We start from the raw sequence: 27,389 nt of genomic DNA, 5'->3' as shown, positions 1-27,389 counted from the left end.
TGCTGGGACATTGGAGTGCATCGCTCCATCCACTAGGCTCTCTGTCACCCAGCTTGGCTCTCCCTGAGTTCCAGCAAGACCCCAGGCTTCCCTCTTGTTGGGTCTCAGCTCATCCCTGACGCTGATTGGACAGGTCTGGGTCAGGAGCTTACTCCAGCCCAGGGTAGGCACCCCTAGTGCCACACAGGGAAAGTGGGAGTGAGGGGTCCCCCAAAGGAACCAATGCCAGGACGTGGGCAGAAACAGCACACAACCCCACTCGGCTCAGCTGCCTCCATAGCACTGGCTTCTGGGGCTCATGCCAGGCACTGTGCTCAACTTCATGGCTCTTACCTACTGAGTATCCCGCTGGCTATGTTCCTTAAGTTCTCAAAAGCTCATTTTCTTTCTTTCTTTCTTTTTACTACTCACCGGAAGATATTTTTTTCCATTGATTTTCAGACAGAGTGGAAGGACCTGGGGTAGAGAGAGAAACATTGAAGGGAGAGAGACACATCAATTGGTTGCCTCCCTCAGGTGCCTGGTATCAAACCTGCAGCTGAGATGTGTGCCCTTGACTGGGAATTGAACCTGAGACCCTTTGGTCCATGGGCTAGCTCTAACCACTGAGCAACTGGCCAGGCAGAAGCTCATTTTCTTATCTATGAAATCTCATAGGCTTCTTTTAAAGATTGAATTAGTCAGTAAGTGACAATCCCTTGGTACCTGCTTGGCCCACAGGAGGCAAGGTGCTAACATGTCTAGTTCCCTTTCTCTTCCCTGTATCTAGATATTATGTGATCTGTTCTGTGATGGTGCAGGCAGGTGTGTGCACACGTGTGCACACATGTGTATGTGTGTACACGTGTGCACATGCATGTAGCATGCCCTTTTCTCTCCTCCAAGGAGTTCTGTATTGTTTGGCTTTCCCCCAGAGGCTTAGGGACTATATAGGACAGAGGGTAGAGGCAGGAGGGAGAGGGAAGGGGTTGAAGGAGAAGTGTATGGGCCTCCCTTGCTGGTCTGCAGGCTCAGGCCTGCCTCTGGGAGTCACCTCACTGTTCCCTCAGTTCTCCCTGGGGCTGGAGGGGGCCCAGGCTCTGAGGAGTGGCTGCCTCTGTCCCTCCCATGTCACGTTAAATGCATGTTGGTCATTTGACATTGGGGGACAGCACTGAAACAGGCTTGCTGATCTCATATTCTCTCCTCTAGAACCCTGGAACCTGGGGGTGAATCAGAGAGGAACCCAGGCTTGGGGCTTCTCAGAAGAAGAAACCGGTGCTCAGAGTGTTCTCAGCCTCTGGACGCCTCGGAGAAACAGGGGCTTCTGGGGAGGCGGAGAGCAGGCCTGCTGTAAGCTTTCCAGTTTTTGCCAGCTGAGGTAAAGCGCCTCTCAGACCCTGCCTGGCCATGGAGCACTAGGCCGCGTGTTCCGCCTCCTTGGCGCAGTGTCCTCCCCTCCTGCCGGTCCCGCTTGGTGCCACACCTCTGAGCTGCCCCAGGGCTGTGGGTGCCAGCTCATCCCCACCCAACCACCCAAGTCCTTCAACTCTTTTCCCAAACGCCACCACGTGCATCTGGTTTTTCTCATCTCCATGGCCATTCTGGCGTTTCATATAATGGAATCATGCCATATGTGACCCTTCGTGTCTGGCTTCTTTCACTGAGTGTCATGTTTTCAAGGTCCATCCATATTGTAACACCTGTCAGTACTTCATTCCTTTTTTTGTTAATCTTCACCCGAGGATATTTTTTCTATTGATTTTTAGAGAGAGTAGAAGGGAGGGAAAGAGATAGAGAGAGAAACATAGATGTGAGAGAGACACATCTATTGGTTGCCTCCTACACATACCTCAACCCAGGGCCAGGGTAGGTGCCCTTGACCAGAATCGAACCCACAACCCTTCAGTCCTTAGGCCAACGCTCTCTAACCACTGCTCGGGGCTTAACCCGCTAGGGCAGTACTTCATTCTTTTTAATGGTCAAATAATATTCCATTGTGTGGATAGATCAGAATTTGTGTATCCATTCATTGATCAATGGATGTTTGTGTTGTTTCTACCTTTTGTGAATGATGCTGCTATTCCTGTATAGTTTTTTTGGTAAAGATGAAGGTTTTCAATATAAGTGCTTTTTTTTTTTTTTATTCCTCACCCAAGGACATGCTTAGAGAGTGGAAGGGAGAGAGAAGAGGAGAGGAGAGAGAGAGGGAGAGAAAGAGAAGAGAGGCATCGATGTGGGAGAAACATTGACCAGCTGTATATGTGCCCTTACTGGGAATTGAACCCCCAGCCTTTCTTGGTGCATGGGATGATGCTCCAACCAACTGAGCACTCTGGCTGGGCTCAATATAAGTGTGTGTTTTTTTTTTTGACAAATACTTCATTTAATCCTCACAACAGCCCTGTGTGTCAGTGCTGGCATGCTCTCCTCCTGCAGATAAGGAAACTGAGGCTCAGAGAGGTGAGTCAAGGTCACACAGCTGGAAGCACTGGGATTCTCTAGCTCTTGGCCATCAGGCCCCATGATGCCTACTGAGGTGTTTCGGTTCGTTTTCAGCAGAGCCTTGCCAAGTGCTATCCCACAGTAAATATTGCTTATTCTTCCATGAAGGCTCATGCAGAACTGAAGCCCCAGATGTGCTCCAGGCTCTGTCATGGTGAGTGCCAGTCATGTGCTCAGTGGTAATCCTGTGGCTCCACAGAAGCAACCTCAGGTGGTTATGGGAAGTCCCTACTGTTGCAGATTCATCCACACATCTGGGACTGGGCATTTCCTGCTGCCTCTGAGTACATTTTCAGCCTGCTTGCTTTCCTAGGGTCCCAAGGCTGTCTTTCATCTCTTGCCTTGGATCTGGCCACTGACATGTGTTTACCTGCTGGTGACCTTTGCTTCTTCCACCTTCCTTCCTTGTCATACAAGCCATGGTTCAAGTCGGCTCTGCCACTCTGGCTCTGTGGCTTCAGGCAAGTTTCTCAACCTCTGAGCCTCTATTTGCTCACCTGTGGTGGAGGAGTCATAATACTACCTATTGATACACTGATTAGGTGGCTGTGGAACTAAGAAAAGGGAGATGAAGTCCGGCCGGTGTGGCTCAGTGGTTGCGTGTTGACCCATGCACCAAGAGGTTGCTGGTTTGATTCCCGGTCAGGGCACATGCCCAGGTTGTGGGCTTGATTCCCAGTGGGAGTGTGCAGAAGGCAGCTGATGGATGATCGTTTTCCCTCATGTATGTTTCTATCTTTTCCCCTCCCTTCCTCTCTCTGTAAAAATCAATAAAAAAATCTTTAACAAAGACAAGGGAGCTGTGCCCGCTCAGTATCCAATTCCTCACACACACTTGGGAAGCCACCCATCTCTGGTCATTCCTCCCTGCAAAGGCAGGCTGGCACCTGGCCCGGGGAGGGGGCAGGAGCTTTGTGTCTCTCCCTGCCCCGGGACAGTGGGAGGCTCCCATGACTCAGTTCTGCCCAAGGAGGGGGAAGTCAAGGCCAGGCCTCTGAGGTAGGGAACCTAAGGGACCTCCCTGTCCTCCTCACTCTGCTCTCTGCCCATCTCCCCATCTCCCATCTCCCCATCCAGTGCTTCCGGCAAATCAGGGCAGGGCCCAATGCATTCTCTGCTGGTTGTCCTGGCCCGGTCCTCCACTCCGTCCGTCCCTAGATCTGCAGCACAAACCGGCTGCCCGGTGGACCACCCTGAGTGGGTGCCATCGCCCACAGCCCGAGGGTGGAGAGGCAGTCATTCGGAGGGGATGTGGATCAAGGATGGGAAGACCTCTAGTCGCCAGAGTGGAGCCTTCAGCTCCTGCCAGGGAAACCCTCCCAGCCACTGCTTAGCCTTTCCCAGCCCTGCCCTCCTCCTTAGCTGCTCACATTTCAGCTTCTGAGTTACTGGCACCACCTTGTGCTGCTGAGGCCACCGCACCAGACAGACGTTAACCCCCCACGTGCTGGCAGCGGGCTCCCTGGAAATAGCGGAGGGGCTCGGGGTCCACAGGGGCTGAGGGAGGAAACAGCTGAAACCAGTCCCTGTGCTCTAGCCTGGCTCCCCTGCTGGGCATTATCTCCCTGTCTGCCCAGCTGAAAGCGAAGCCTCCCTGACCCCTAGGGGTTGTCCCTTTGGCTGCCTGGACACTGACAGTCGGCCACGGGATGTGGTGTCTCTATCACCAGGTACTTGACCTTGTCCTTTCTTGTAGACTCTGTCTTCTCCCTCCATATTTCTTGCCACACCCAGCTGGGCTCCCCTCTTGTACCTGGACCACTAGTCCCAGCCAGTCTTGAGGCCGTAGGAGGTTGTGAGGAGCCTGCAAGGAGCCAGGTGCTGACACCGACTAGCTGGGACAATCTTGGGCAAGTCCTTGGGGTATTGGATCACAGACGTGGGTGCTGTAGTGAGGATGAAATGGGGAACTTGAGTAAAGCCGCCAGAGCATCAGCTGGCACTTAGAGGCACTCAAGGACTCCTGCCCACATACACGTGGGCCTCCCCCACCACACACCCAGTCCGGAGAGCGACTGTTTCCTGGCTGCCTCACCCCTCGTAGCCTCTCAGGCCTGCTTTCTCATCAGAGCAGACCTCTGTCCCGCCCCTGCCCTGGCCATTCCCAGCCCAGCCCCAGCCTTTTCCATCCGCAGGCAGGACTGGACATCCTGCCTTCTCTCCCTCACCTCGCTCTTCCTCTGAGGAGCTCCGGCTGCCCAGAGAGACATTGGGCACCTCCTCTGAGCTCAAGAGCATCCCCAGTTGTCCTCGTCCCCTATCCCTCTGATTTGGACTTTCTCCCGAACCCCAAATGCTCCCGCCTGGTGTCTTGTGCCCCTTTGATGATCCTCCACCCTCCCTGCCACACCTCCTTGGTCCCTGGGCTGATTCACTCTCCTTTATATTGCCCCAGGCCCCTGAGCTCTCTCCTCCCCTCCCCTGCACTCACGGGGAGGGCCCAGAGGGAGTGTCAGCTCCCAGCTTTCCAGCTATGCCATGCCTCAGGCTCCTGTCTTCTGGGTGGGATCTTCACAGCTGAACTTGTGTTTACCGAGATCAACTGAGATAGCAGTCAGCCGTTTCATTTTTAAAAATATTTATATTTTTTATTGATTTTAGAGAAGAAGGGAGAGGGAGAGAGAGATAGAAACATCAATGATGAGAGAGAATCATTGATTGGCTGCCTCCAGCACATCCCCCACTGCAGATCGAGCCTGCAACCCACGCATGTGCCCTTGACTGGAATCGAACCTGGGACCCTTCAGTCCGCAAGCCGATGCTCTATCTACTGAGCCAAACCAGCTTGGACAGCCATTTCATTGAAAACCGAGATAGTCCAGACAGGTGGCCATATGTTGAGTTTTTATTAAGGGAATGCACCTCACTGAAGCAGGCATACCTGGTTCCTCCTTGTTGACATGGTGAAAAGCAGAGAGATATTTCCCTGGGGAAAGTCCCTCACGGAGGGAGGTGGAGGAGCTGAGTGCTGACCATGGAGGGAAGCGAAGAGGGATGAGGGCAGGAGCCCACTCCAGTGGTCTGTAGCAACGGGCCTGAAAGTAGGAAACAGAACAGAAAGGGGGCAGAGGACACAGGACACCTCATAAGTAGACTCCAGTCCCCCCTTTTTATTCTCACCCAAGGATATGTTTGTTGATTTTAGAGAGAGGGGAAGGGAAAGAGACAGAAACATCGATGTGAGAGAGAAACATTGATCTGTTGTCTCCTGTACGCACCCCAACCGGGCATTGGATCTGAAACCTAGTTATGTGCCCTGACCAGGAATCGAACCCATACCCTTCTTGGTGTACGGGATGATGCTCCAACCAACTGAGCCACCCAGCCAGGGCTCTAGCCCCCTTTTCAAGATCTTGCTTATGAGCAAAGGGAGTCAGATCGGGCTGGACAAAGGAAGTGGGCATCTGGAGGGCAGAACCTTTTGAGCCTTCTGAATAAGCCCAGTGCCTCCAAGATCGTTAAGGCCTTGGGGGTGCCGGAGGCTGGAGCCCAGCCCCTCCACCCCAATCTCTGCCTTGGCTTCTCTAAACATGTTCACTCCGCTTGCTCTCTGAGGATCCTTTGTGCCAGGCGCCCTCTAGTGGTTGGGGGACCCCAGCCTTGTTGGCCCAGAGATCTCTGTGTCTAGGGTAGGACAGGAGACCAGGGCTTTGGGGGATAGTGTCTGACCCCATTCTGTTTTCCTTGGAGTATTCAGGATCCCCTCCCAAGCAGGGGCTTTTTGCTTCTATGGGGCCTTCATTCCTGACCCAAGAACTTGTATCCACACCCCACACCCCATCTCCTAAACAGGTTGGGGCCCCACATGTACTAGAGCATGCTGGGGTCTGAAAGGCCATCTGTTCACCCGCCCCCTCCCCGCCCCCTCCCCCCCCCCACATTCATGGCATATTTGCTTAGAGGAAAAGCCTCAAAATAGGATTGGGACCCTAGATTCCTGTTTAGGTTCCATCTCCATTTCTCTGTATGTCATTAGGGAAGTCCCTTAACTTTCTCTGCACCTCCTTCATGTTTCCCTCATCTGTGGTAACAGAATTCTTCTAAGGCCTCCAATGACCTTTGCCCTTATATACTCCCCTTTCATGGAGTGGGCAGAACCTGTGAATAGAGCATCACTCCCATGATTAGCTTATGCTATATATGCATAGTTGACCTTGAGATAGAGACATTATCCTGATAATGTCAGGCTAACAATATCCATAAGTTTGACCTAATCATATGAGTCTTTTAAAAATAGAGAGTTTTCTCTGGCTGCTTCTGGAAGGGGAAATTGGAGAGATTTGAATCGAGAGAGGGATTCATGCCTGGGACATTCTCTTGTTCAGATGGAGGAGGCCAGGGCACAAGGACCTGAAGATGGCTTCTAGGAGCTGAGAGCCAACCCCAGCCAGTAGCCAGCAAGCCAGTGAGACCTCATTCTACAGCCAAAGGGAACTGAATCCTGCCAACGTCCAGTGAAGTTGGAAGAGGACCAGAACTCCAGATGAAATCAAAGCCACAACTGACACCTCAATTTCAGCTGGTGAGACCCTGAACAGGGAACCCAGCCATGCCATGCCTGGCTTTCTGACCTCCTGAACTGTGAGATGATAAACAGGTACCGTTTTAAGCCAATAAATATGTGGAAATTTATTACACGGCAACAGGAAACGAATACATCATTTGTCCAAAGAGAAGAATCATATTTTAGAAACATGTAAGATAAAAATGAGAAAAGTCAATATTACCCTTCCCCCCCCCCCCCCCCAGTGCTGCTGTGTAGAGTGAAAATGTGCGGCAGCTTCTGTATTTACAGTCCCCCCTCCAGGCTGCAGTTAAACCCACATTCTTAGGGTTCATGTCTTTCACCTGAGCTTCCAGCCATTCTGGATGAGGGCACGTTTGTTTTGAGAAGGGCTGTGCTAATGGCACCATCAGAGCAGCCAGATCCCACTTTGGCTGAAGAAAGGAACCTGGAACCCTCTACTGGAGGGGATCCCTGGACTTTGGCCATCTTTAGGGTCAATAAAGCCATTTAAAAAATAACAGCTTTATTGGATACGATTCACCCATCTGAAGTGTAAACTTGAGTGGTTGTAGTATATTCAGAACTGTGTAACCATCACCACAACCAATTTTAGAACATTCTCTCATTGCCCCGAAAGAATCCCCCGATTAGCACTCGCCCCTCATTTCCTCCTAATGCCCCCTCATTCCCTTGGCAACCACTAATCTTTCTATCTCTATAGATTTGCGTATTCTTGACATTTCATGTAAATGGAATCATACAGTGTGTGACCTGTGTCTGGCTTCTTTCACTTAGTATCATGTTTCCAGGGCTCATCTATGTTGTGGCATGTGTCAATATTTCATTTCATTTTTTTTTTTGGTACTTCATTGCTTTTTACGACTGAATAATATTCCATTGTGTAGATGGACCACTTCTTGTGTATCCATTCCTCACTAAAGCCTGTTGATGACTCTCATTCACTCCTCCTACATGGAATTTGGGGCGGGGCTGTGGGAAGGGGAGCAAAGGGGAGGGAAGGGCGCTGAGTGCCAGCTCAGTAGATGATCTGCATTTCTAACAGGGATCATCCATGGGCATTTCATTAATTACACTCTTTAAAGAGATCTAATTTTTTTAAAGGGCAAGCATTCTGCGGGCTGATTTTCACACCACTCGATCCTCTGTGCAGTTGTCGCTGCTGTAAAGCAGGTGAGCCCCATATTCAATGTCAACCTCACAACATGGCTGTCCCTTTCACCTGCAGCAAGTTTTATTTATTTTTATTATTTAATATATTTCTATTGATTTCAGGAAAGGAGAGGGAGAAAGAGATAGAAACATCAATGATGAGAGAGAATCATAGATTGACTGCTTCCTACACACTTCACACTGGGGATTGAGCCCGCAACCCAGGCATGTGCCCTGACCAGGAATCGAACCATGACCTTCTGGCTCATAGGTCAATGCTCAACCACTGAGCCACTCTGGCTGGGCCACCTGCAGCAAGTTTTAACAGGGAAATAGGGCCGGGGGTTTGGCCTCTCCTCTGTCCCTCCTTGCACATCACCAAACTCTGTCATTCTCCCTGGGCCAGCTCAGACACCTCTGGCCACCACCACCCATGGCAACCTGGTACCAGTGATATATCAACTACACTAATGATGCCAGGCCTGCCACTAACTTCTCGTGATAGCCTGCAAGCTAGGTGCTGTATGACCTCTGTTTTACAGATGAGGAAATGGATAAGGTTGAGGAACTTGCCTGGGGTCACCCTGGAGCTGGGGTTCAGGCAGAGTCTGGATTCTGAACCACACTGCGTAACTACTAGTCCTTTCTGGAACTGTTGTCCAAAGAGCAGGGAGTGTGTGTAGACAGATGAGAGAGGTCTGAGGACTGTGGCCCCAGGGGGTAGCCTCCCAGATGCCAAGAAAAAAAGAATTTCAAGAAGGTCAGATATGGTGAAGACAGAAAACAGAGCCCTTTGGAGGTCACCAGTGACTTTAGCAAGAGCAGTTCTTATGAAGTTAGTTTTCCAATTTTCCCAGCACCATTTATTGAAGAGGCTTTTTTTTTTTACACTCCATTGTGTGTTTCTGTCTCCTTTGTAGAAAATTATTTGCTCATATACATGTGGTTTTATATCTGTGCTCTCAATTCTGTTCCATTGATCTGTGTGTCTTTTTTTCCTCTGCCAACACCATGCTGTTTTGATTATTGTAGCTCTGTGGTATAATTTGAAGTCAGGTAGTATGATACCTCTGGCTTCATTCTTTTTTCTCAGAATTGCTTTGTCTATTTGGGGTCTTTGGTGGTTCCATACAAATCTAATGATTTCTTGTTATATTTCTTGAAAAAATGACATTGGGATTTTGATGGGGATTGCATTCAATCTGTATATTGCTTTGGGTAATGTGGCCATTTTAACTATGATGATTCTTCCAATCCATGAACATGGAATATTTTTCTATTTTGTTGTCTTTTTCAATCTCTTTTAATAATGCTTTGTAGTTTTCAGTATATAGGTTTTTTACATGCTTTGTTAAGTTTATTCTTAGGTATTTTATTCTTTTGGTTGCAATTGCAAAAGGAATTTCTTTTTCTGAAGTTTTATTGTTAGTCCATAGGAAGGCAGTAGATTTTTGTACACTGATTTTGTATCCTACAACTTTACTGTATTTGTTGTTGTTTCTAATAGTTTTTGTGTGTGGCATCTTTAGGGTTTTCTATGTGAAGAATCATGTTATCTACAGAAAGTGACACTTTTACTTCTCCCTTCACGATCGGGATGACTTTTATTTCTTTCAGTTGCCTGTTGCTCTGGCAGAACTATCTATACTAATAAAAGGGTAATATGCTAATTAGACTGGGAGACCTTCCGGACATCCTTCCAGACAAAGCCATGGTGATGGGGCTGAGGCAGAGGAGGTTAGGGGAGATCAGGCCAGGAGGGGAGGGCAGTTGGGGATGATCAGGCCGGCGGGGGGGGAGGCAGTTGGGGGCGAGCAGGCCAGCAGGGAGGGGCAGTTGGGGGTAAGCAGGCTGGCAGGGGGGACAGTTGGGAGCGATCAGACCGGCAGGAGGGGCAGTTAGGGGGGAGCAGTTGGGGGTGAGCAGGCTGGTGGGGGGGAAAGTTGGGGGAGAGCAGGCTGACTGGCAGAGTAGTTATGGGCGATCAGGCAGGCAGGCAGGTGAGTGGTTAGGAGCCAGCGGTGCCAGATTGTGAGAGGGATCCCAGATTGGAGAGGTTGCAGGCTGGGCTGAGAGACACCCCCCCCCCCACACACACAAATTTTGTGCACTGGGCCACTAGTCTATATAATAAAAGCCTAAGCAACCATTACGGCAGAACGACCAGTTGCTATGACATGCACTGACCACCAGGGGCAGATGCTCAATGCAGGAGCTGCCCCCTTGTGGTCAGTGCGCTCCCACAGTGGGAGCACTGCTTAGCCAGAAGCTGGGCTCATGGCTGGCCTCTCCCGCTACCGCGGCAGCACTAAGGAGCAGTAAGCAGGTGGGAGGTAAGGAGCGAGGGGTCCCAGACTGCGAGAGGGCACAGGCCGGGCTGAGGGACCACTCTCCAGTGCACGAATTTCATGCACCAGGCCTCTAGTGTTGAATAAGAGTGCTGAGAGTGGGCATCCTTGTCTTGTTCTTGATTTTAGAGGAAAAGCTTTCAGGTTTTCACCGTTGAGTATAATGCTGGCTGAAGGCTTGTCATATATGGCCTTTATTATGTTGAAGTACTGTCCTTCTATTCCTATTTTATTAAGTGTTTTAATCATAAATGGATGTTGTATTTTATCAAATGCTTTTTCTGCATCTATTGATAAAATCATTTGCTTTTTACCCTTTCTTATGTAATGTGGTGTATTACCTTGATAGATTTGCATATGTTGAACCACGCTTGTGCCCCTGGAATGAACCCCACTTGCTTGTGATGTATTATGATTATTTTTGAGGTATTGTTGTATTCCATTTGTTAGTATTTTGTTTAGATTTTTACATCTGTATTCATTAGAGATATTAGTCTGTAGTTTTCTTTGTGTTATCCTTGCCAGGTTTGGTATCAGGGTTATGTTGGCCTCATAAAATGTGTTAGGAAGTATTGCCTCTTCAATTTTTTTGGAAGAGTTTGAGAAGGGTAGGTTTTAAATCTTCTTTGAATATTTGGTAGAATTCACTGGTGGAGTCATCTGGGCCTGGACTTTTATTTTTGGGGAAATTTTTTTTTAAAAATATATTTTATTGATTTTTCACAGAGAGGAAGGGAGAGGGATAGAGAGTTAGAAACATCGATGAGAGAGAAACATCAATCAGCTGCCTCCTGCACACCCCCTACTGGGGATGTGCCCGCAACCAAGGTACATGCCCTTGGCCGGAATCGAACCCGGGACCTTTCAGTCCACAGGCTGACGCTCTATCCACTGAACCAAACCGGTTAGGGCTATTTTTTGGGAAATTTTTGATGGTTTTTTCAATTTCTTCACTGCTGATTGGTCTATTTAGATTTTCCAATTCTCATGATTTAGTCTCATGATATTCTAGGAATAAGTTTTCTTCTAATTGCTCCCATTTTCTCAGAGAAAATGAGATGTGAGGTCATGAGCTGAGAGTGAGGAGCAGGAGGAGGTGATAGAGGTCTTGCTGAAAGGAGAAGGTGGGAGAGAGAATGTACTGGGCAATATGAAGCGACTACTAGCCATCCAAGATCCACTCCAGGATCTTGGTCTGGCATTTAAAAATAAGATCACTTGCCCTTGCCCGGTTTGGCTCAGTGGATAGAGCGTTGGCCTGTGGACCAAAGGGTTCCGGGTTCGATTCCGGTCAAGGGCATGTACCACATTTGCAGGCTCTGCCTTGGCCTGGGCCCCAGTTGGGGCTTTACGCAGGAGGCAACCAATCGATGTGTTTCTCTCATATTGATGTTTCTCTCTGTCTTTCCCTCTCTTTTCCACTCTTTCTAAAAATCAATGAAAAAATAGCCTCAGGTGAGGATTAACAAAACAATAAAAATAAGGTCACTCAGTAAGGTTGTGGGATTTCCTTTTCCCAGCCCTGTTCTGCTTGGGGGGTAGTTGCAGGGCAGGTGGGGTTATTAGATTTGAAAGGGAAAGGGTATGTAAGATGATTGTATTGATAGACTATGAATTCTGAGCCAGATAAGGAGGGAAGTGAGGGAAAACTACTGTGCATAAGCTAAAGCCAGCCCACTGATACATATTTTTTTTAATTGATGAGAGAGAAAAAGAAACATCGCACTTGGTTGCCTCCCATGCGTACCCTGACTGGGAATCAAACCCACAACCTTTGGTGCATGGGACGATGCTCCAACTAACTGAGTCACCTGGCCAAGGCTGTTTAACTTTTAAAAAAATTTATTTTTATTGATTTCAGAGAGGAAGGGAGAGGGAGAGAGAGATGAAAACATCAATGATGAGAGAGAATCATTGTTTGGCTGCCTCCTGCACGCCCCATATTGGGGATTGAGCTCGCAGCCCAGGCATGTGCTCTGACCAGGAATTGAACCAATGACCTCTTGGTTCCTGGGTAGATGCTCAACCACTGAGCTACACCAGCCGGGTAGCTGTTTTTTTTTTTTTTTTTAATTGTGGTAAAATATATATAACATTACATTTGCCAACTTAACCATTTTAAAGTGTATGATTCAGTGGCATTAATTACATTCACGATGTTGTACCACCATCACCACTGTTTACAAAAGTTTTCATCACCCCAAATAGAAACTCCATACTCCTTAAGCAATAACTTCCCATTCACTTATCCCTCCAGCCCTTGGTAACCTCTAATCTACTTTCTGTCTTAATGAATTTGTCTATTCTAGATATTTCACATGAGTGGAATAATATAATACTTTATCTTTTGTATTGGCTTATTTCACGTAGCATTATGTTTTCAAGGTTCATCTATGATGTGGTATGTATCAGAACTTCATTCCTTTTTAAGGCTGAATAATATTCTATTGTATGGATGGTCCATGTTTTATTTATCCATTCATCAGTTGATGAACAGTGGGGTGGTTTGTACCTTTTGGCTATTGTGAATAATGATGCTGTGAACTCCACTATACAATGATATGTTTGAGTCACCGTTTTCATTCTTTGCGGAATGAAATTACTGCAGCATATTGTAACCTCTGCTTCATTTTGTAGGGCTCACAAACTAAGAGTGGTGTCATGGACAGAATAATGCCCCCCCCCCCCCCGATATTTATATCCTAATTCCCAGTGCTTGTGAATGTTACCTTACAAAGCAAACTTTGAACATGTTTCGGATATTGAGATTGGGAAATTATTCTGGATTATTTGGGTGGGTCCAAGGCCATCATAGAAAGGAGGCAAGAGAGTCAGAGAAGATGTGATGACAGAAGCAGAAGTTGGAGTGACACACTTTGAAGACGGAGGAAGGGGCCATGAGCCAAGAAATCCGGGCCACTTCCCAGAAGTTGGAAAAGGCAAGGAAATATAATCCCCTGTAGAGCTTTCAAAAGGAACACAGCCCTGCTGACACCTTGATTTAGCCAAATATAACCCAATTGGACGTCCGACTTCCAGAGAATAAATGTGTTATTTTAAGCTACTAAGTTTATAGTAATTTATTACAGTAGCTATAGGAAACTAATACGTATAACTTTTATGTGCAGTTTACAGAGAAGGTTTGCTGACTCCTAATTTAGAGCAAGAAGGTACTATCAGATGTCAAGGATCTCAGGGGTTATGCTGAACACCTTCCGAGGCTCCAGAAAGCACAGTGAACTTGAGCTTAGGAGTTGGGAAGGGGAGGGAAATGGGATCGGATTAAGGGACGTACAGAACCTCCTGGGAATGGAGGTTGGCCTGGATTTTGGGGACTTACTGTGCTACTGCTATAGTAATGGGAGAGAGGTGGAGTGTAGGACTGGGGGCAGTGATGGTATTTCAGGCCTTAGGGCAGGAGCTGCTGGTCCAGCGCAAAGGACTTTGGGTTTGTGCATCTGAGGGTTCTCTGTGAGAAGGTGCCTTTTGCAGAAATGGAGAGGCCAGTCTTAGTGACAGAGCTCATGGGGACCAGGCTGGGTCAAGGCAGTTCTATAGGAAAAGAAAGAGCAAGGGGGTAGATACATTTCTCCCAGCTGTTATTCATTCATTCATTTATCCATCCATCCTGGCACTGTACATGTTGTTCAGTGTATAGTTATGGGGTTCTGTATCCTGTTGTCCCTCATCGTTTCCTGAGCACATTCCCTGTGCCCACAGTTGAGGCCTTCCAGGGACTGTGATGTTAAGTGGCTTAGGCTCTGTCTTTAGGGAAAACTGCCCAACAGTTTGCTTTAGGGATTGGGAAACATGCATGCAAAACTGCTCAACATCTACAAGGTGCTCTCACTATCTTATAACAATAATAATCTCTAACTAGAGGCCCAGTGCACAAAATTCATGCACTGGTGGGGGTTGGGGGGGTCACCTCAGCCCAGCCTGTGCCCACCCTCTTGCAGTCTGGGAGCCTTTGGGAGATGTCTGACTGACAGCTTAAGCCTGGGGAGCGGGCCTAAGCTGGCAGTTGGACATCTGTAGGGCTGCCATGAGCTGGGCTTTCGGCTCAGGGGCACTTCCCCTGTGGTGGGAGCACACTGACCACCAGGGGGCAGCTTCTGCATTGAGTGTCTGCCCCCTGGTGGTCAGTGTGCATCATAGACCTGTTGTTCCGCTGTTTGGTCAATTTGCATATTAGCCTTTTATTATATAGGACTAGTGGCCCGGTGCATGAGATTCGTGCAGGGGGAGGGGTGCCCCTCAGCCCAGTCTGCACCCTCTCCAATCTGGGACCCCTCGGGGGATGTCCGACTGCTGGCAGTCAGACATCCTTCTCACAATCTGGGACTGCTGGCTCCTAACTGCTCACCTGCCTGCCTGCCTGATCGCCCCTAACCACTCTGCCTGCCAGCCTGATTGTCCCCAACTGCCCCCCCTTCAGTCTGATCACCCCCAACTCTCCCCCCCCACCCCCCCAGCCTGCTCACCCCTAACCACCTCTGCCTTGGCCCCATCACCATGGCTTTGTCCGGAAGGATGTCTGGTCTCCCGGTCTAATTAGCATATTACCCTTTTATTAGTTTAGATAATTGATATAGGATAGGATAATAACAGTAACCCTTGTTATTGGTAGGAATATTTCAATTAGGAGGTGCAATGTGGGCGGAACCTTGAAGGTGAATGGGATTGAGAAAGGTGGTGGGCAGGAGGCAGGACATTCCAAGGCAGACTGGTCTTCTGGAGCCTGGGGCCCACCCTCCAGGAGCCAGGGGAGGGCCTGGGGAAGGAAGGTGGGGACCTGGTGAGGGTGGTGGCGGGACAGAAGTTCGTTAGCTAGTGTCCCTCCCTCCTCCGCCCCAGGCCATCAGCCCTGTAGAAAGCGCACCCTGGTGGAGGAGCAAGTCTCGCATTTGTTTCGCCATGAATGAGAAGCTGCAGCCTTCCCTCCGCCCAGGCCAAGACTCCCGCCGTCCTGCCTCCTCGCAGAGGGGGAAAGTGTGCATGTCGAAGGTTAGGACGGGACCCGGCAGCAGCCACCAGACCTCCCAGCCGCGCTGGCAGCCTGCCCCCAGGCCGCTGCCGTCTTGGCCTCCCTCCACGTTTCCCTCCCTGCCTGGGCCCCCGCTTCCTAGGGCAGCCCCAGGATCCGAGGCGCCCGGCGCGCCCCCTTTGCATTCCTCTCTCCAGCTCCGGGATTCCCAGGCTTTGGAGCTGGGCTAGGCGGCCAGTGCCGGGCAGCTGGGCAGGGAGGGAGGGTGGGAGGCAGTAGGCTGGCCGGCCTCCGAAGTCGGCCCCAAGTTGCATGTGGGAAGCGGTGGCTGTGACGCAAGTTTCCAGGGGGCCCTGAGCTCGGAGGGAGCGCGCCAGAGCGGCTCCACTCTGTGCAGTTACAATCGTTAAAAGGGAAAAGCCCCTAGCAGCACCCCAGGCCGCCTTCCCCGGGCCCAGCTGCGCGCCCCCCGCCCTCGAGGGCCGCAGAGCGCGAAGACCCCGCACTGGGCAGTCCCCGCCGGACCCCGGCCGCACTGGCTGGGCTCCCCCGCGGTGGCTGGCTTTTTTTTCTTCCTAACGCTTGCCAACCTGTCAGCTGATGGACCTCATCACCCATAGTGGCGCATGTAGCTCAGCCGCAACTCGCTCCATTCACGCCGTGCCTTCCCAGTCAACCCGCAGCCCCCCGCTTCTCGCGCAGGGGGGAGGCCCGCAGACCCGGGCGGCCCCTTGCCCACCGGGGCCCGAGCCCTTCTCATCACGGCTCTGCGCCGCCCGGGGGGCGCTGCAAATAGTCCTTTGTTTACATGCAATTCCTTACTCCGCGGAAGGAGGCCGGGGGAGTGCTGAGTTTTCACCAGCTGTTTCCCGCCTTGAAACAGACATCTGATCAGCTGCAAACACACACACACATACACGCGCCCGGGGAGGCAGGCCGGAGAGACCTCCCTCTCGCCCCTCCCGCCCGCCTCCCTCCCCTTGCCGCCGCCGCCGCCAGCATCTGGGACCGGCCGATTCTGCACCACCGTCCGGCGCTGCCCTTTGATTCGGATTTCCATCTTGCATTCTCCGGCGGACCGCGGGACCCGGCTCGTGCAGAGGAGGGGGGCCGATCGCTATGGAGTATTTCATGGTGCCCACTCAGAAGGTGCCCTCTTTGCAACATTTCAGGAAAACAGAGAAAGAAGTGATAGGAGGGCTCTGTAGGTGTGTACTCCTCCCCCTACCCCCTATCCCCTTCCTACAATTGCAGCCCCGGGCGAGCCAGCCCGAGCGGGCGCGTGTGTGCGCACGCATGGCCCGCGCCGCCGACCCCGCTCGCTTTTCTTAGCCTCCCGGGCGGTTGCAGCCCCGTACGCCGATCTCGCGCCGTCCGGGAACCCTCCTCCCTCGGAACGTGGGGGCCCTGAGCGGTCCCGGTCACTTTTGTCCGCTGCAGGCGGGCGAGTCGCGACGTTTGTAATTGCAAACAGACCCACGTGGTTCTGCAGCAATCCCGGCCATGCTTGGTGCTGGTGGCTTCCCTCCCCACCCCGCGCGTCCTCCTCCCCCCTCCCGCATTGGCTTCCTTCCTTTCCCTCCTTCCTCGCTGTCTCTGGGCATCCCCTCCAAGAGGGTCTGGGGGCCCCGGGGCGCGCGGGGGGCCGCGGGCGGGCAGCTACAATGCAGCCACGCCGCGGCTCGGGGCGTGGGGGGGGGGCAGGGAGCCGGGTGGTGTGCCTGTTTGCCGGACGGAGTGCTGCGGCGGGGGTGTGCTCGCACAGGGGTAGAGGGGTGGGTGGGACCCTAGGGACTCGCGCGGCGAGCCGGGAGCGCCGCGGACCCGGGCACGTTGCGGCCGCTGCTTGCTCGCTGGCCGCCCGGGCGCTGTTTACTAGCGAGGCCTGGACGTGACTCTGCAGCCCTCTTGGAGTAGGCGGACCTCGGCGCGCCGCCTCGCGGGAGCTGTAGTTCCCCGCGACCCTCCGGTGCGGCATTGTGGGAGTTGTAGGCGCGCCCGGGCCACGCTTTCCCCCGCACAAAGCTCAGCGTCTGCTGGCGGGATGGGCGAGGCAGGCCAGGTGGGGGAGCGTTTGGGGTAGTGGGTACCAGAAGCCGCGCCGAGTCTCAGCAGACCCTGCACGTAGGTCTCTACCGCAGACTTTCCCTCCCATCGCACGTTCTTCCCCGAGCCATAAAGCGAAAGCGGCAGGTCTCCCCGCGGGGTGAGCGGGTGGGTGGTCCGAGGTCTGCGGCGCTCCGCTACTTTGCACATTGGACCCGGGTTGTTAGAAGAAGCCACTTTACTAGTTTGACCCGGTTGCTCCAGATCCACCTTTTACAAAGGGTGATGCCTTCTCGGGCCACTCCCACCAGAATCACCCTGGACACTTGTTAAAATGCCGATGTCCGCAACTCCGATAGCTAGAAGGGAGGGCCTGGCCATCTGTATCCTGAACACCACCCGGGGTACGGCAGAGCTTCGTGGGGGGTTCCCTCCGCGTGCCCAAGTTCGGGATTTGCAGTCTCTTTCCTGAGGCACTGCTCTAGGAGGGAAATGGCTCCCTAGGGTTGAGGCCACGTGCTCTGCTGCCAGGGAAGGCAAGGCGTGGATATTGAGGGAGGTGGAGCCCCAGATGGTGTGGCCCAGGCTGGTGAATACCAGGCGCTGCGGGTTGGGGGGAAGGTTGCTGCACATGTACTACCACCCCCGCACCCCTCAACTTCGCTCTCACCTGGACTCTCAATACAGGCAGGCTGGGCCAGTTGGTGGGTTGCAGCTAGCAGGGCCCCCCTGAGTGTTGGCTGCCTGGGGGGTCCCAGCTGTAAAACATTAAAAAAAAAAATATTCTGGTGCTCTTAATATAGGTCTATAGGACTTGTTTAGCTAGATTTTCTTAATTGAGTTGTCAGTCTCCTGAGTTAAGTAGCCTTACGATTCCTGTGTGGGATGAGGACGCATACTTGGAGGGGAAACAGTTACAGCAAGTGGTGGGGCTGGGACTTTAACCCTGACCCCAGGGCCCTGCTCGTAGTCTCTGTTCTTAGCCCCTCCTGAAATGAGAGGAGGGCTGGGGGGGGGGGGGGGAAGGGTTGAGCTGCTCCAGATGCTAGAGAGGACAATGCCAGTCCTGACCCTGGGCAGGCTGGGCGCAGTGGATCCTGCTTCACCCTGTCCCTAGCCCCCCTGTGGAGGAGTCCATTTGTCCCCCAGGGGCCAAGTGCTTAAGGTGGCAGGACTCCCTACAGGGCTGGGCATGGGGCATCCTCAGCCTGCCTCGCTGGGAGACACTTGTCGGCTTGCGCACTGGGTGTGGAGCTGGGGCCTCTAGGTTTGTTCATTTTTACTTATTTATTATTTGTTTATTTTTTACCAATTTAGCACTTTATTTATTTATTTTTAATCCTCACCCGAGGATATTTTTCCATTGATTTTTAGAGAGAGTGCAAGAGAGAGGGAAAAACAGAGAGAAATATTGATGTGAGAGAAACACATCGATTGGTTGCCTCCTGCACGAGACTCGACCTGGGCTTGGGCCGTGGAGAAGCCTGCAACTGAAGTACGTGCCCTTGATTGGAATTGAACCTGGGACCCTTCAGTCTGCAGGCCAGTGCTCTATCCACTGATCCAAACTGGTGAGGCGGTTTGTTCATTTTTATTTTATTTTTTAAATATATTTTATTGATTTTTTACAGAGGGGAAGGGAGAGGGATAGAGAGTTAGAAACATCGATGAGAGAGAAACATCGATCAGCTGCCTCCTGCACATCCCCTACTGGGGATGTGCCCGCAACCAAGGTACATGCCCCTGACCGGAATCTAACCTGGGACCCTTCAGTCCACAGGCGACGCTCTATCCACTGAGCCAAACCGATTAGGGCGGTTTGTTCATTTTTAGAAGGGATTGTGGGGTAAGGTCGGAGACCTGTAGAAGATCGAGGTTGTGGGTCGGACAGGATCTTCTGGCCAGATGGACTCACTTTCAGACTGGTAGACTTCGTCCATTCTTTGGACTAGGAGGGCTCGCTGCCTCTTCAGAGGGACCCTCTCTCTAGCCCTGCCCGCCCTGCCCCCACGCACTCCCCCACCCCCCCTCCCCCGGCACTGCACAGCAGGATCCTCACAAGCTTGTAGTTTGGGACCCCTCACTTAACTGCTCGCAGCCTCTGTAAAATGGAGCACCTTGAACTGTGGCTACACAGAAGGAAAGTGCTTGGTAGTTAAAATGGCTCTCAGCCCTGGCCGGGTAGCTCAGTTGGTTAGAGCATCATCCTGATCTGCCAAGGTTTTGGGTTTGATTCCCAGTCAGTGCACGTACAAGAATCAGCCAATGAAAGCATAAGTGGGAAAACAAATCAATGTTTCTGTCTAAAAAAAAAAAAGTCCTGGCCAGTGTTGCTAAGTAGTTAGAGTGTTGGCCTGAAGGGTCTTGAGTTTGATTCTCGGTTAAGGGCACGTATTTGGGTTGCAGGTTCGATCTCTGGCCCAAGTCGGGGCGCATGTGGGAGGCAACCAATTGCCGTGTCTCTCTCATGTCAATGTTTCTCCCCAGTTCCTCCTGCTATTCCACTCTAAAAATCAAGGGGGAAATATCCCTGGGTGAGGATTAACCACAAAAAAGGCTCTCAAACTCTGAGAAGCAGGAGTTTAGGGACTGCCTCAGTGGGGAAAGAGACAAATTGCTCCTAGAAGTTAGAAATCAATTAGGGGCTTTTGAATGTGTTGGGTCCCTGATCTAGTATTGACAAGGCATCTACTTGGTGCCAGTGTTGAGGATATCACAGAGAACCAGAACTGGCCTCTGCCCTGAGTTTGCAGTCTCTTAGAGTTGTCCAGGGGTTCTCCTGGAGCCCTGGGTATGAACCCTGGAAAAATAAGGCATCCTGTTGTCCTCAATCTCTCTTTTCTCCTCTTTTAAACTTCACCATGGCCCTGTGAAGTGAGGCAGCATTTCCCCAAATTACAGATGGGGAGACGGGCCTTTGATATAGATGACGTGGCTAAGCTTGGGGTCCTACGGTTAGTAAATTTGCACTTGAACCCACTGAGGGGCCGGAGAAGCTGTGAGGAGGAGGTGTTTCTGGTGGGAACAGCCTGGATGTGGTGTGTCTGGGACGGAGGGCAGGAGTGGCAGGCTGGTTGGAGTGGCGGGTCTATGGATAGAAACAGCTGGGATGGGTGAGGGCCCCGGGCTGCCTCAGTACCTGCTGCGGAGAAGGATGAGCACCTTGGGCGTCCTTGGTGAGGGTTGTCGTCCTCCCGCCTGTCCTTTGGATTATGGTAGAAATCCTGGGTGGCTCTCTCACCTCTGATTGTATAGTTGTTGAGTGGCAGGTGTGTGAGTGACTTCGGGACAGTGTGACATGAGAGTTGTCAGTGGCTGATTTGAGGCTGGAGCCCGACAGGGGTGTCCAAGGAGGATGGGGGTACTGCCCTTGGACTGAGAGAGAGGGACAGGTACAGGACAGGGTCTAGACTTCAAGAGTGTGCTCCCTGCCCTGAGCCTCTGGTTGGGATGCTGGCGGTGTTCCCGGGGGGCGTTCTGAAGGTACTCTGGTAGTGGGTGGGCCGCTCTGGTCTTGGCACCTGAGGCTGGTACCCAGACTGTTTCTTGGCAGGTGCTCTCCCTTATTCCTGAGGCAAGGCAGTCCCTGGGCATTTGGGGAGGGAGAGAAGCAAAAGATGTTTGGTGTTAGTGGACCAGGCCACCTTCGTTGCTCACTTGGGGGCTCTGAAGTTGATGGGGAGGTCTGGAGGACTTCTACAGTTACTGTAAGTTGTGTTTACTTCTGCAGAACTCTGAAAGAAATGCGAAAATGCTTTAATGCATTTGTAGTATTAGCTGGTAATTCCAATTAGTCATCCTTTATTGGAGCCCCTGGTTGGCCAGCACTCCACCAATCAGAATCCCTGGTTAGGCAGCATTCCACCAATCAGAACTCCTGGTTGGGCAGCACCCCTGGTTAGTTGCATCTATTAAAGAAACTGTCATCTGGCCTTGGCCTGTGTGGCTGAGTTGGTTGAGCCTGGACCTGTGCACTGAGAGGTGGCTGGTTGATTCCCAGTCTGAGCACATGCCTCGTTTGTGGGCTTGATCTCCAGCAGAGGGCGTGCAGGAGGCAGCCAATAGATGTTCCTCCCTTCCCCCCTCTTTCCTTCTCTCCCTCCTTCCCTCTAAAAGCAATAAATACATAAAAAGAAAAAAAGGAAAAAAAAAGGAGCCTGACAGCTTGGCTCAGTGGTTGAGCATCGACCTGTACACCAGGAGGTAACAGTTCGATTCCTGGTCAGGGTACATGCCTGGGTTGTGGGCTCCATCCCATGTGGGGCCTGCAGGAGGCAGCCGATCGATGATTCTCTCTCATCATGGATGTTTCTATCTTGCTCTCTTTTCGGAAATCAATAAAAATATATTTTAAAAAAGAAAAGAAAAACAAACGGTCAGCCGGTACTTCCAGGACCATTTAGGCGAGTGAATGGGAAAGTCTTGGTGGCAGCCCAGGTCCCCACCAGGAAGAAGTCTTTTCTGGGACTTAAGTCTGCACTGGCTTAACCAGCAGCCGGTTCCTGAGCCAGGAGGCTGGGCTGATGGATTTGGTGTTGAAGAGGACAGGATGGAACATCTGGAAGAGGCCGGCTGGCGGCTTTCAATTAGCAGGAGACAGCATAGGCCCCTGCACACTGCCCCGCCCCCGCCCTCTGGGAACTTCCACTTGAGAAATGTCCCTGGGAAGCCAAACCACTGCCAAACCACCGGGTGGTTTCTGCTGTCTTCTTTGGTCTCCTCAGTTTGTGGACGTCCTGAGGAGATGGGAGAGGCAGAGGGTTGGCTCCCCAGAGCTGAGATTTCATGGGCAGATGAGCTGGCTTGGGGGGCAGGAGTCAGAGGGTCTTGGGGTGCTGCCTCTTGCTGACATACACGGCTCTGGTAAACAGTGGGCTATGTGTGAGCCATCGGTAGAGGGTGCCATCAGCTGGTGGGGAAGGAGAGTGTGAGCTTGGTGCCTGCTGCTCCCTGGTCTGGCTGCCTGACCTTGGGCATGTCCCTTCCCCTCACAGGACCCTGGACTCCTCATTGCAATAGGATGATGCAGCTACCTCGCTGGGCTTCTGTGAGAGTCGGAGGGAAATATGTAAAAAAGTTCAGTGAATGCTAATAGTGAACATGATGGCGGGGCATACCTGTGCTTGGTCCTTTCTACAGGAGTAATTGTCACCTGCCTGTTGGGGTGTGCTGCTCTGGGACAGTGCAGAGCCCCATCTACTCCGTGGCGAGACCTCTGAGGGCTCATAGCAGGGTCCTGGGATCCAGGTTCCAGTCCCAGCCCCAACACTTGCTGAGCTAGATCTTTTCCAATCCTTTGTGTCGTCATCCCACACAGGAATTATGGGCCACACAACTCAGAGGAAGATTATGACAATTCAGTGAGAAAATTCCAACAAAATGAGTCCTTAGCACATTATAGCAAAAACTTTAAAAAGACTTAAAAAACCACCCACACCTTATACTCTGTTGCTAGGCCCTCCAGGTGAGCCTCCAGGTGGCTCAAGGGTGGACGTGGGGCTCCTGTTTGGCTCCTTATTACTTTGATCTGTTCTAGCCTTTGGGCATCACCAGGGGAAACCCAGGGACTGGGTGAGTGGGGTTCTTTCCTTCTGTCACTCCCGAGGGGGAGGATGATGCTGCCAGACCGAGTCACCCGGTGGTTTGGCTTCCTATGCACGTTTCTCTCCATCTTTTCTTGCCCCAAAGATTCCCGACTTTAATCCACCCGTCATAGGGCTTCTGGAAGGCACTGCCAGGCCCAGGAGCCTGGACTCCGTTCTAACCCACCTTCCCCCGAAGGTCGGGCACACCTCTGCATATCAGGTCTCTGACCTGCATCCACTCTGGCCACATGAGTCACCTCCACTGCAGGGCAGGGAAACTGGGAGAAGTGAGGTGCCCCCAGGTACCTGGCTGTCTGACTTGAAAACGGTGTTCCTCCCCTCTGTGAGCCCTAAGCCCCATCTATAAAGTGGGGGTCATGGACCCCCTTTACAGACTGACATTCTGAGGCCTTGCCCTCTGTGGGAGGGGCCCAGGGAGGCCCTGGGGGAACTGGTGGAGGAGAGGTCTTGTCTCGACCCTGAGCAGCAGCTGACGTAGAGCCCGCTCCTGGCTCATCCCCAGGTGACGACCCTCTGTCGGGAAAGGCTGAGGCACAGGAAGGGGCAAGGACAAATCCAGGGTCCTGCAGGGAGCTGAGGTGGGGCAGATGGGGTGGGCTGTGGGGCCAGGAAGGGCCTCAGCTGTCTCCAGCTGTTGAAGATGTGTTTCCCTCTTGGTTTTCATGTAGATTCCTTTCTGCCTGGGGCTGGGCGTCGGGGCCTGGCATAGTAGGGGAGCTGAACCAGGCACCTCTTTGAGCCCAGGCTCCCCATCTATGGAAACGGGCTGCCCAGAGTCCTTTCCCCATTACCTCAGACCCAAGGGTGTGAGCCCAGGCTTGGACCAGTCACCCCGGGGGAGGGGGGGGCACATCAGGAAGAAACCAAGGCTGTGGCTTTGGGTGGGGCCAGTGGCCTCTTCTGGGAGCCTAGCATCTGGAAGCCATCAAGCCAGGGGCGGGGGGTGTTGCAGCAGCAGGCTGGGAAGGAGGAGGCCACACGTAGGCCCACCCCTTGGGAGCAGTGGCTTTGGGCCCGCAGTCCCTGTTGTCGTCTCTGCCTACCATCGCCTCAGCCCACAGCCTCACTCCCTTCCACTGGCTGCCTTCTCTCTCAACCCACAGGCTGCTACTCCTACAAGATGCAATGGCATAATAGGCAATAACATTGCTCATTGCATGCTGGGAGCCTTGTTTCTCTGGCCCAGGGTGGTCTGCCTCTTGGAGTACGTGTGCATGGAGAACTGTCCCTAGGGGTGGTTGGCTTGGCATCCCTTCCCTGGAGTGAGTGCTACCTGTCTTGTCTTTGAAGTCTTAGTGCAGGGTAGCTGGGGGCTTGCATAGGAGGTTGTGGCTGGAGATGTGGCTGTGGGGACTCAAAGGGAGTAATGATGTCTTCTTCAGCCTCAAGCCTGTGACCCTGAAGGACGTGGTCCAGGTGCATAGCAAGAAGCTCAGAGGAGCCCCGGGAGCAGGTGCCTCCAATAGTCACCTGGGTCCACCTGCCTCAGAATCACAGGGATTCTAGCTAGCCGTGTAGGTTTTGGGCCACTCAGACCTGTTGGCCAGACACTGGGGCTGGGACCTGGGGTATGCACAGTGACTTTGATACCCAGGTATCACAGAGCACGCTCTTCCATCACCCTCCTGATCTGCTGGGGTGTAGGATTCAGGTCTGGCGTCCTTTGCAGAAATAGAAATGCAAGTTACACCCAGGGTCCTCTGGAGATGAACTGTTAAAGACTGGGGCCCTTTGGGGACAGGGCATGGAGGACACCTAGCCTGAGCATGTCCCTGCCTTCCCTGGCAGTCTTGCCAACATTCCACTGACCCCTGAGACTCAGCGGGACCAGGAGCGGCGGATTCGGAGGGAGATTGCCAACAGCAACGAGCGGAGGCGCATGCAGAGCATAAATGCAGGCTTCCAGTCCCTCAAGACCCTCATCCCCCACACAGATGGAGAGAAGCTCAGCAAGGTGGGCGAGGGCTGGGAGGGCTTCCTGGAGGAGGAGGTGGGCTCAAGCAGGGAGAAGGAAGTGAGCTTCAGTAGACGCAGCCAGCTGGGGCCCCTGACGTGTCCCTCCTACCCTCAGGCAGCCATTCTCCAGCAGACGGCGGAGTACATCTTCTCCTTGGAGCAGGAGAAGACCAGGCTTCTGCAGCAGAACACACAGCTCAAGCGCTTCATCCAGGTAGCACCTGCAGAGGCCTCCCGTCACCTCAACACCTGTCCTCCTCCTGGCTCCCTCTCCCTGGCATGGGCATGTCTGGGCTCACCACTGGCCTGGGACTCTGAGGCTACAGGTCCCACCTTCCCCACTGACACGCCTACTTCAGGTACTTGCCTTCCTGCCTGAGCTTTAGTTTACCCATCCATGAAGTGGAGTTGAGTGGCTCCGAGAGGAACCGGGTGACTTTTGGCAAGCAGGTCCATTCTGCCTCTGTTTCCAGCCTGTGGCCATGGTTGGATTTGCAGAGTGGGGCTCCCAGTGCCCAGAGCACCTGGGTTGACAGCTTTGGGGGTCTGTGATGGAGCTCTCCAACTTCCCCATTGATGGTGGTGATACGAGGGTGTCAAGGCACACTCACCAACTCCTTGGGGTCCCCAGGAGCTGAGCGGCTCGTCCCCCAAGCGGCGGCGGGCAGAGGACAAGGACGAGGGCATCGGCTCACCAGACATCTGGGAGGATGAAAAGGCGGAAGATCTACGGCGGGAGATGATTGAGCTGCGGCAGCAGCTGGACAAGGAGCGCTCGGTGCGCATGATGCTGGAGGAGCAGGTAAGGCAGGCCGGCGGGTGGGGTGGGGGTTTCCAGTCCCTCTCTCCCTTTCCCCCTGTCCCTGCTTCCCTGGAGCACCTGCTTTGTGTCAGGTTTAAGAGTAGGGGGTGGGGGTCCACTGGGGTTTGAACCAGGTAGGTACCTGCCCTCAGGGGTCACCATCTGGGTTGGGTAGGAGGATTAGTCAAAGGACCTTATACTGTAAAAATGCAGCTGTGAAAAAGGTCCTGCAGGAAGCATGGGCACTGGGAGGGGGATTTGGACTGGTTCCGCCCCACAGCTTCTCTGTCAAAGTGACTTGAGCCGAGGGTGGGAGGTTGGCCAGGGGTGGGTCCCGTCTCACGATTAACCAGGCAGAGAGGGGAGAAGGGTACTCCAGGCAGAAGGAAGAGCATGAGCAAAGCCCTGAGGCTGCAGGGAGGGAGTGAAGGAGTGAGGGAGATGGCATGAGGGAGGTCATGGCAGGAGAGGAGTTGAGTCAGAAAGGGCCGGGTGGGCTATGGCAGGACTTTGGTCTCCTCCAGGATGACAGGCTCCGGCTGGGGTTGGTAGCAGGAGAGAATGGCCTGTTTGGCAAGGGTAGAGCATGGGGTGGCTGGCCTCGGCAGCCCTGAGGGCCCGGCACTGGAGGTGATGCAAGGGTGTGGTCCAGGCCCTGCCCTGAGCCTGCTCTCCCCTCAGGTTCGCTCGTTGGAGGCCCACATGTACCCTGAGAAGCTCAAGGTGATTGCACAGCAGGTGCAGCTGCAGCAGCAGCAAGAGCAGGTGCGACTGCTGCACCAGGAGAAGCTGGAGCGGGAGCAGCACCTGCGGACCCAGGTGGGCAGGTGGCCTCGTGCGGGGCTGTGGGCTCTGGCAGGGCAGGGCCTACATCAGTGATGGCGAACCTTTTGAGCTCGGCGTGTCAGCATTTTGAAAAACCGTAACTTAACTCTGGTGCCGTGTCACATATAGAAATTTTTTGATATTTGCAACCATAGTAAAACAAAGAGTGATATTTTTGATATTTATTTTCTTTATTTAAATGCCATTTAACAAAGAAAAATCAACCAAAAAAATGAGCTTGCCTGTCACCTCTGACACGCGTGTCATAGGTTTGCCATCACTGGCCTACATCGTAATAATGCAGACATTCTTGGTTCCCAGGTATCTTGTAGACATTATTACATGAATCCTTGTAGAAGCCCTTTGAGGCTGTTCTACTGATCAGGAAAGTGAGGCACAGAAAGGCTAAATAACTTGAACGATGGCTGTCTAAATCCAAAATCTGTTTTCCTGACCACCATTGCATTAGATGTCGGAGTGCTTGCTTGGTGCTGGACAGTGAAGGGGCCACAAGTCCTTGGATGTCTGGGAGCCCCTCTTTAGGCTGCCTTTTCTTTGCTGCTTAAAATAAGGGCGGCCAAACTGGCTGGCCTCCTATCAGTGGTGGCAGAGGCTGTCTCCAAGCAATGGGCAGAGGGAGATGGGTTTGGAGGGCATC

At 52.5% G+C, this 27,389-nt stretch overlaps 1 protein-coding gene across 9 annotated transcripts in view; it reads left to right on the top strand.

The window, feature by feature from the left end:
• Positions 1 to 27,389, top strand: part of TFAP4 (transcription factor AP-4) — a 37,985-nt gene that overhangs the window by 7,883 nt on the left and 2,713 nt on the right. Inside the window, exons 2-7 of one of the 9 annotated variants that reach the window (XM_059692968.1) lie at positions 1,192 to 1,332; positions 6,810 to 7,081; positions 24,937 to 25,102; positions 25,220 to 25,318; positions 25,736 to 25,906; positions 26,588 to 26,725. In XM_059692968.1, the coding sequence (XP_059548951.1) occupies positions 7,071 to 7,081; positions 24,937 to 25,102; positions 25,220 to 25,318; positions 25,736 to 25,906; positions 26,588 to 26,725 (585 nt within the window). In that variant the 5' untranslated portion in view covers positions 1,192 to 1,332; positions 6,810 to 7,070. Of the gene's footprint in view, positions 1 to 1,191; positions 1,361 to 2,566; positions 2,639 to 6,809; positions 7,082 to 15,415; positions 15,517 to 16,289; positions 16,705 to 17,308; positions 17,621 to 24,936; positions 25,103 to 25,219; positions 25,319 to 25,735; positions 25,907 to 26,587; positions 26,726 to 27,389 lie in introns of those variants that run through there. The other 8 variants (XM_059692964.1, XM_059692969.1, XM_059692967.1 and 5 more) reach the window with 8 other exon arrangements.

Source organism: Myotis daubentonii, chromosome 4 (genome assembly GCF_963259705.1).
Source record: "Myotis daubentonii chromosome 4, mMyoDau2.1, whole genome shotgun sequence".
Taxonomy (NCBI): domain Eukaryota; kingdom Metazoa; phylum Chordata; class Mammalia; order Chiroptera; family Vespertilionidae; genus Myotis; species Myotis daubentonii.
The sequence above is the reverse complement of the archived record's forward strand: the minus strand, read 5'-3'. Positions and strand labels throughout refer to the sequence as shown.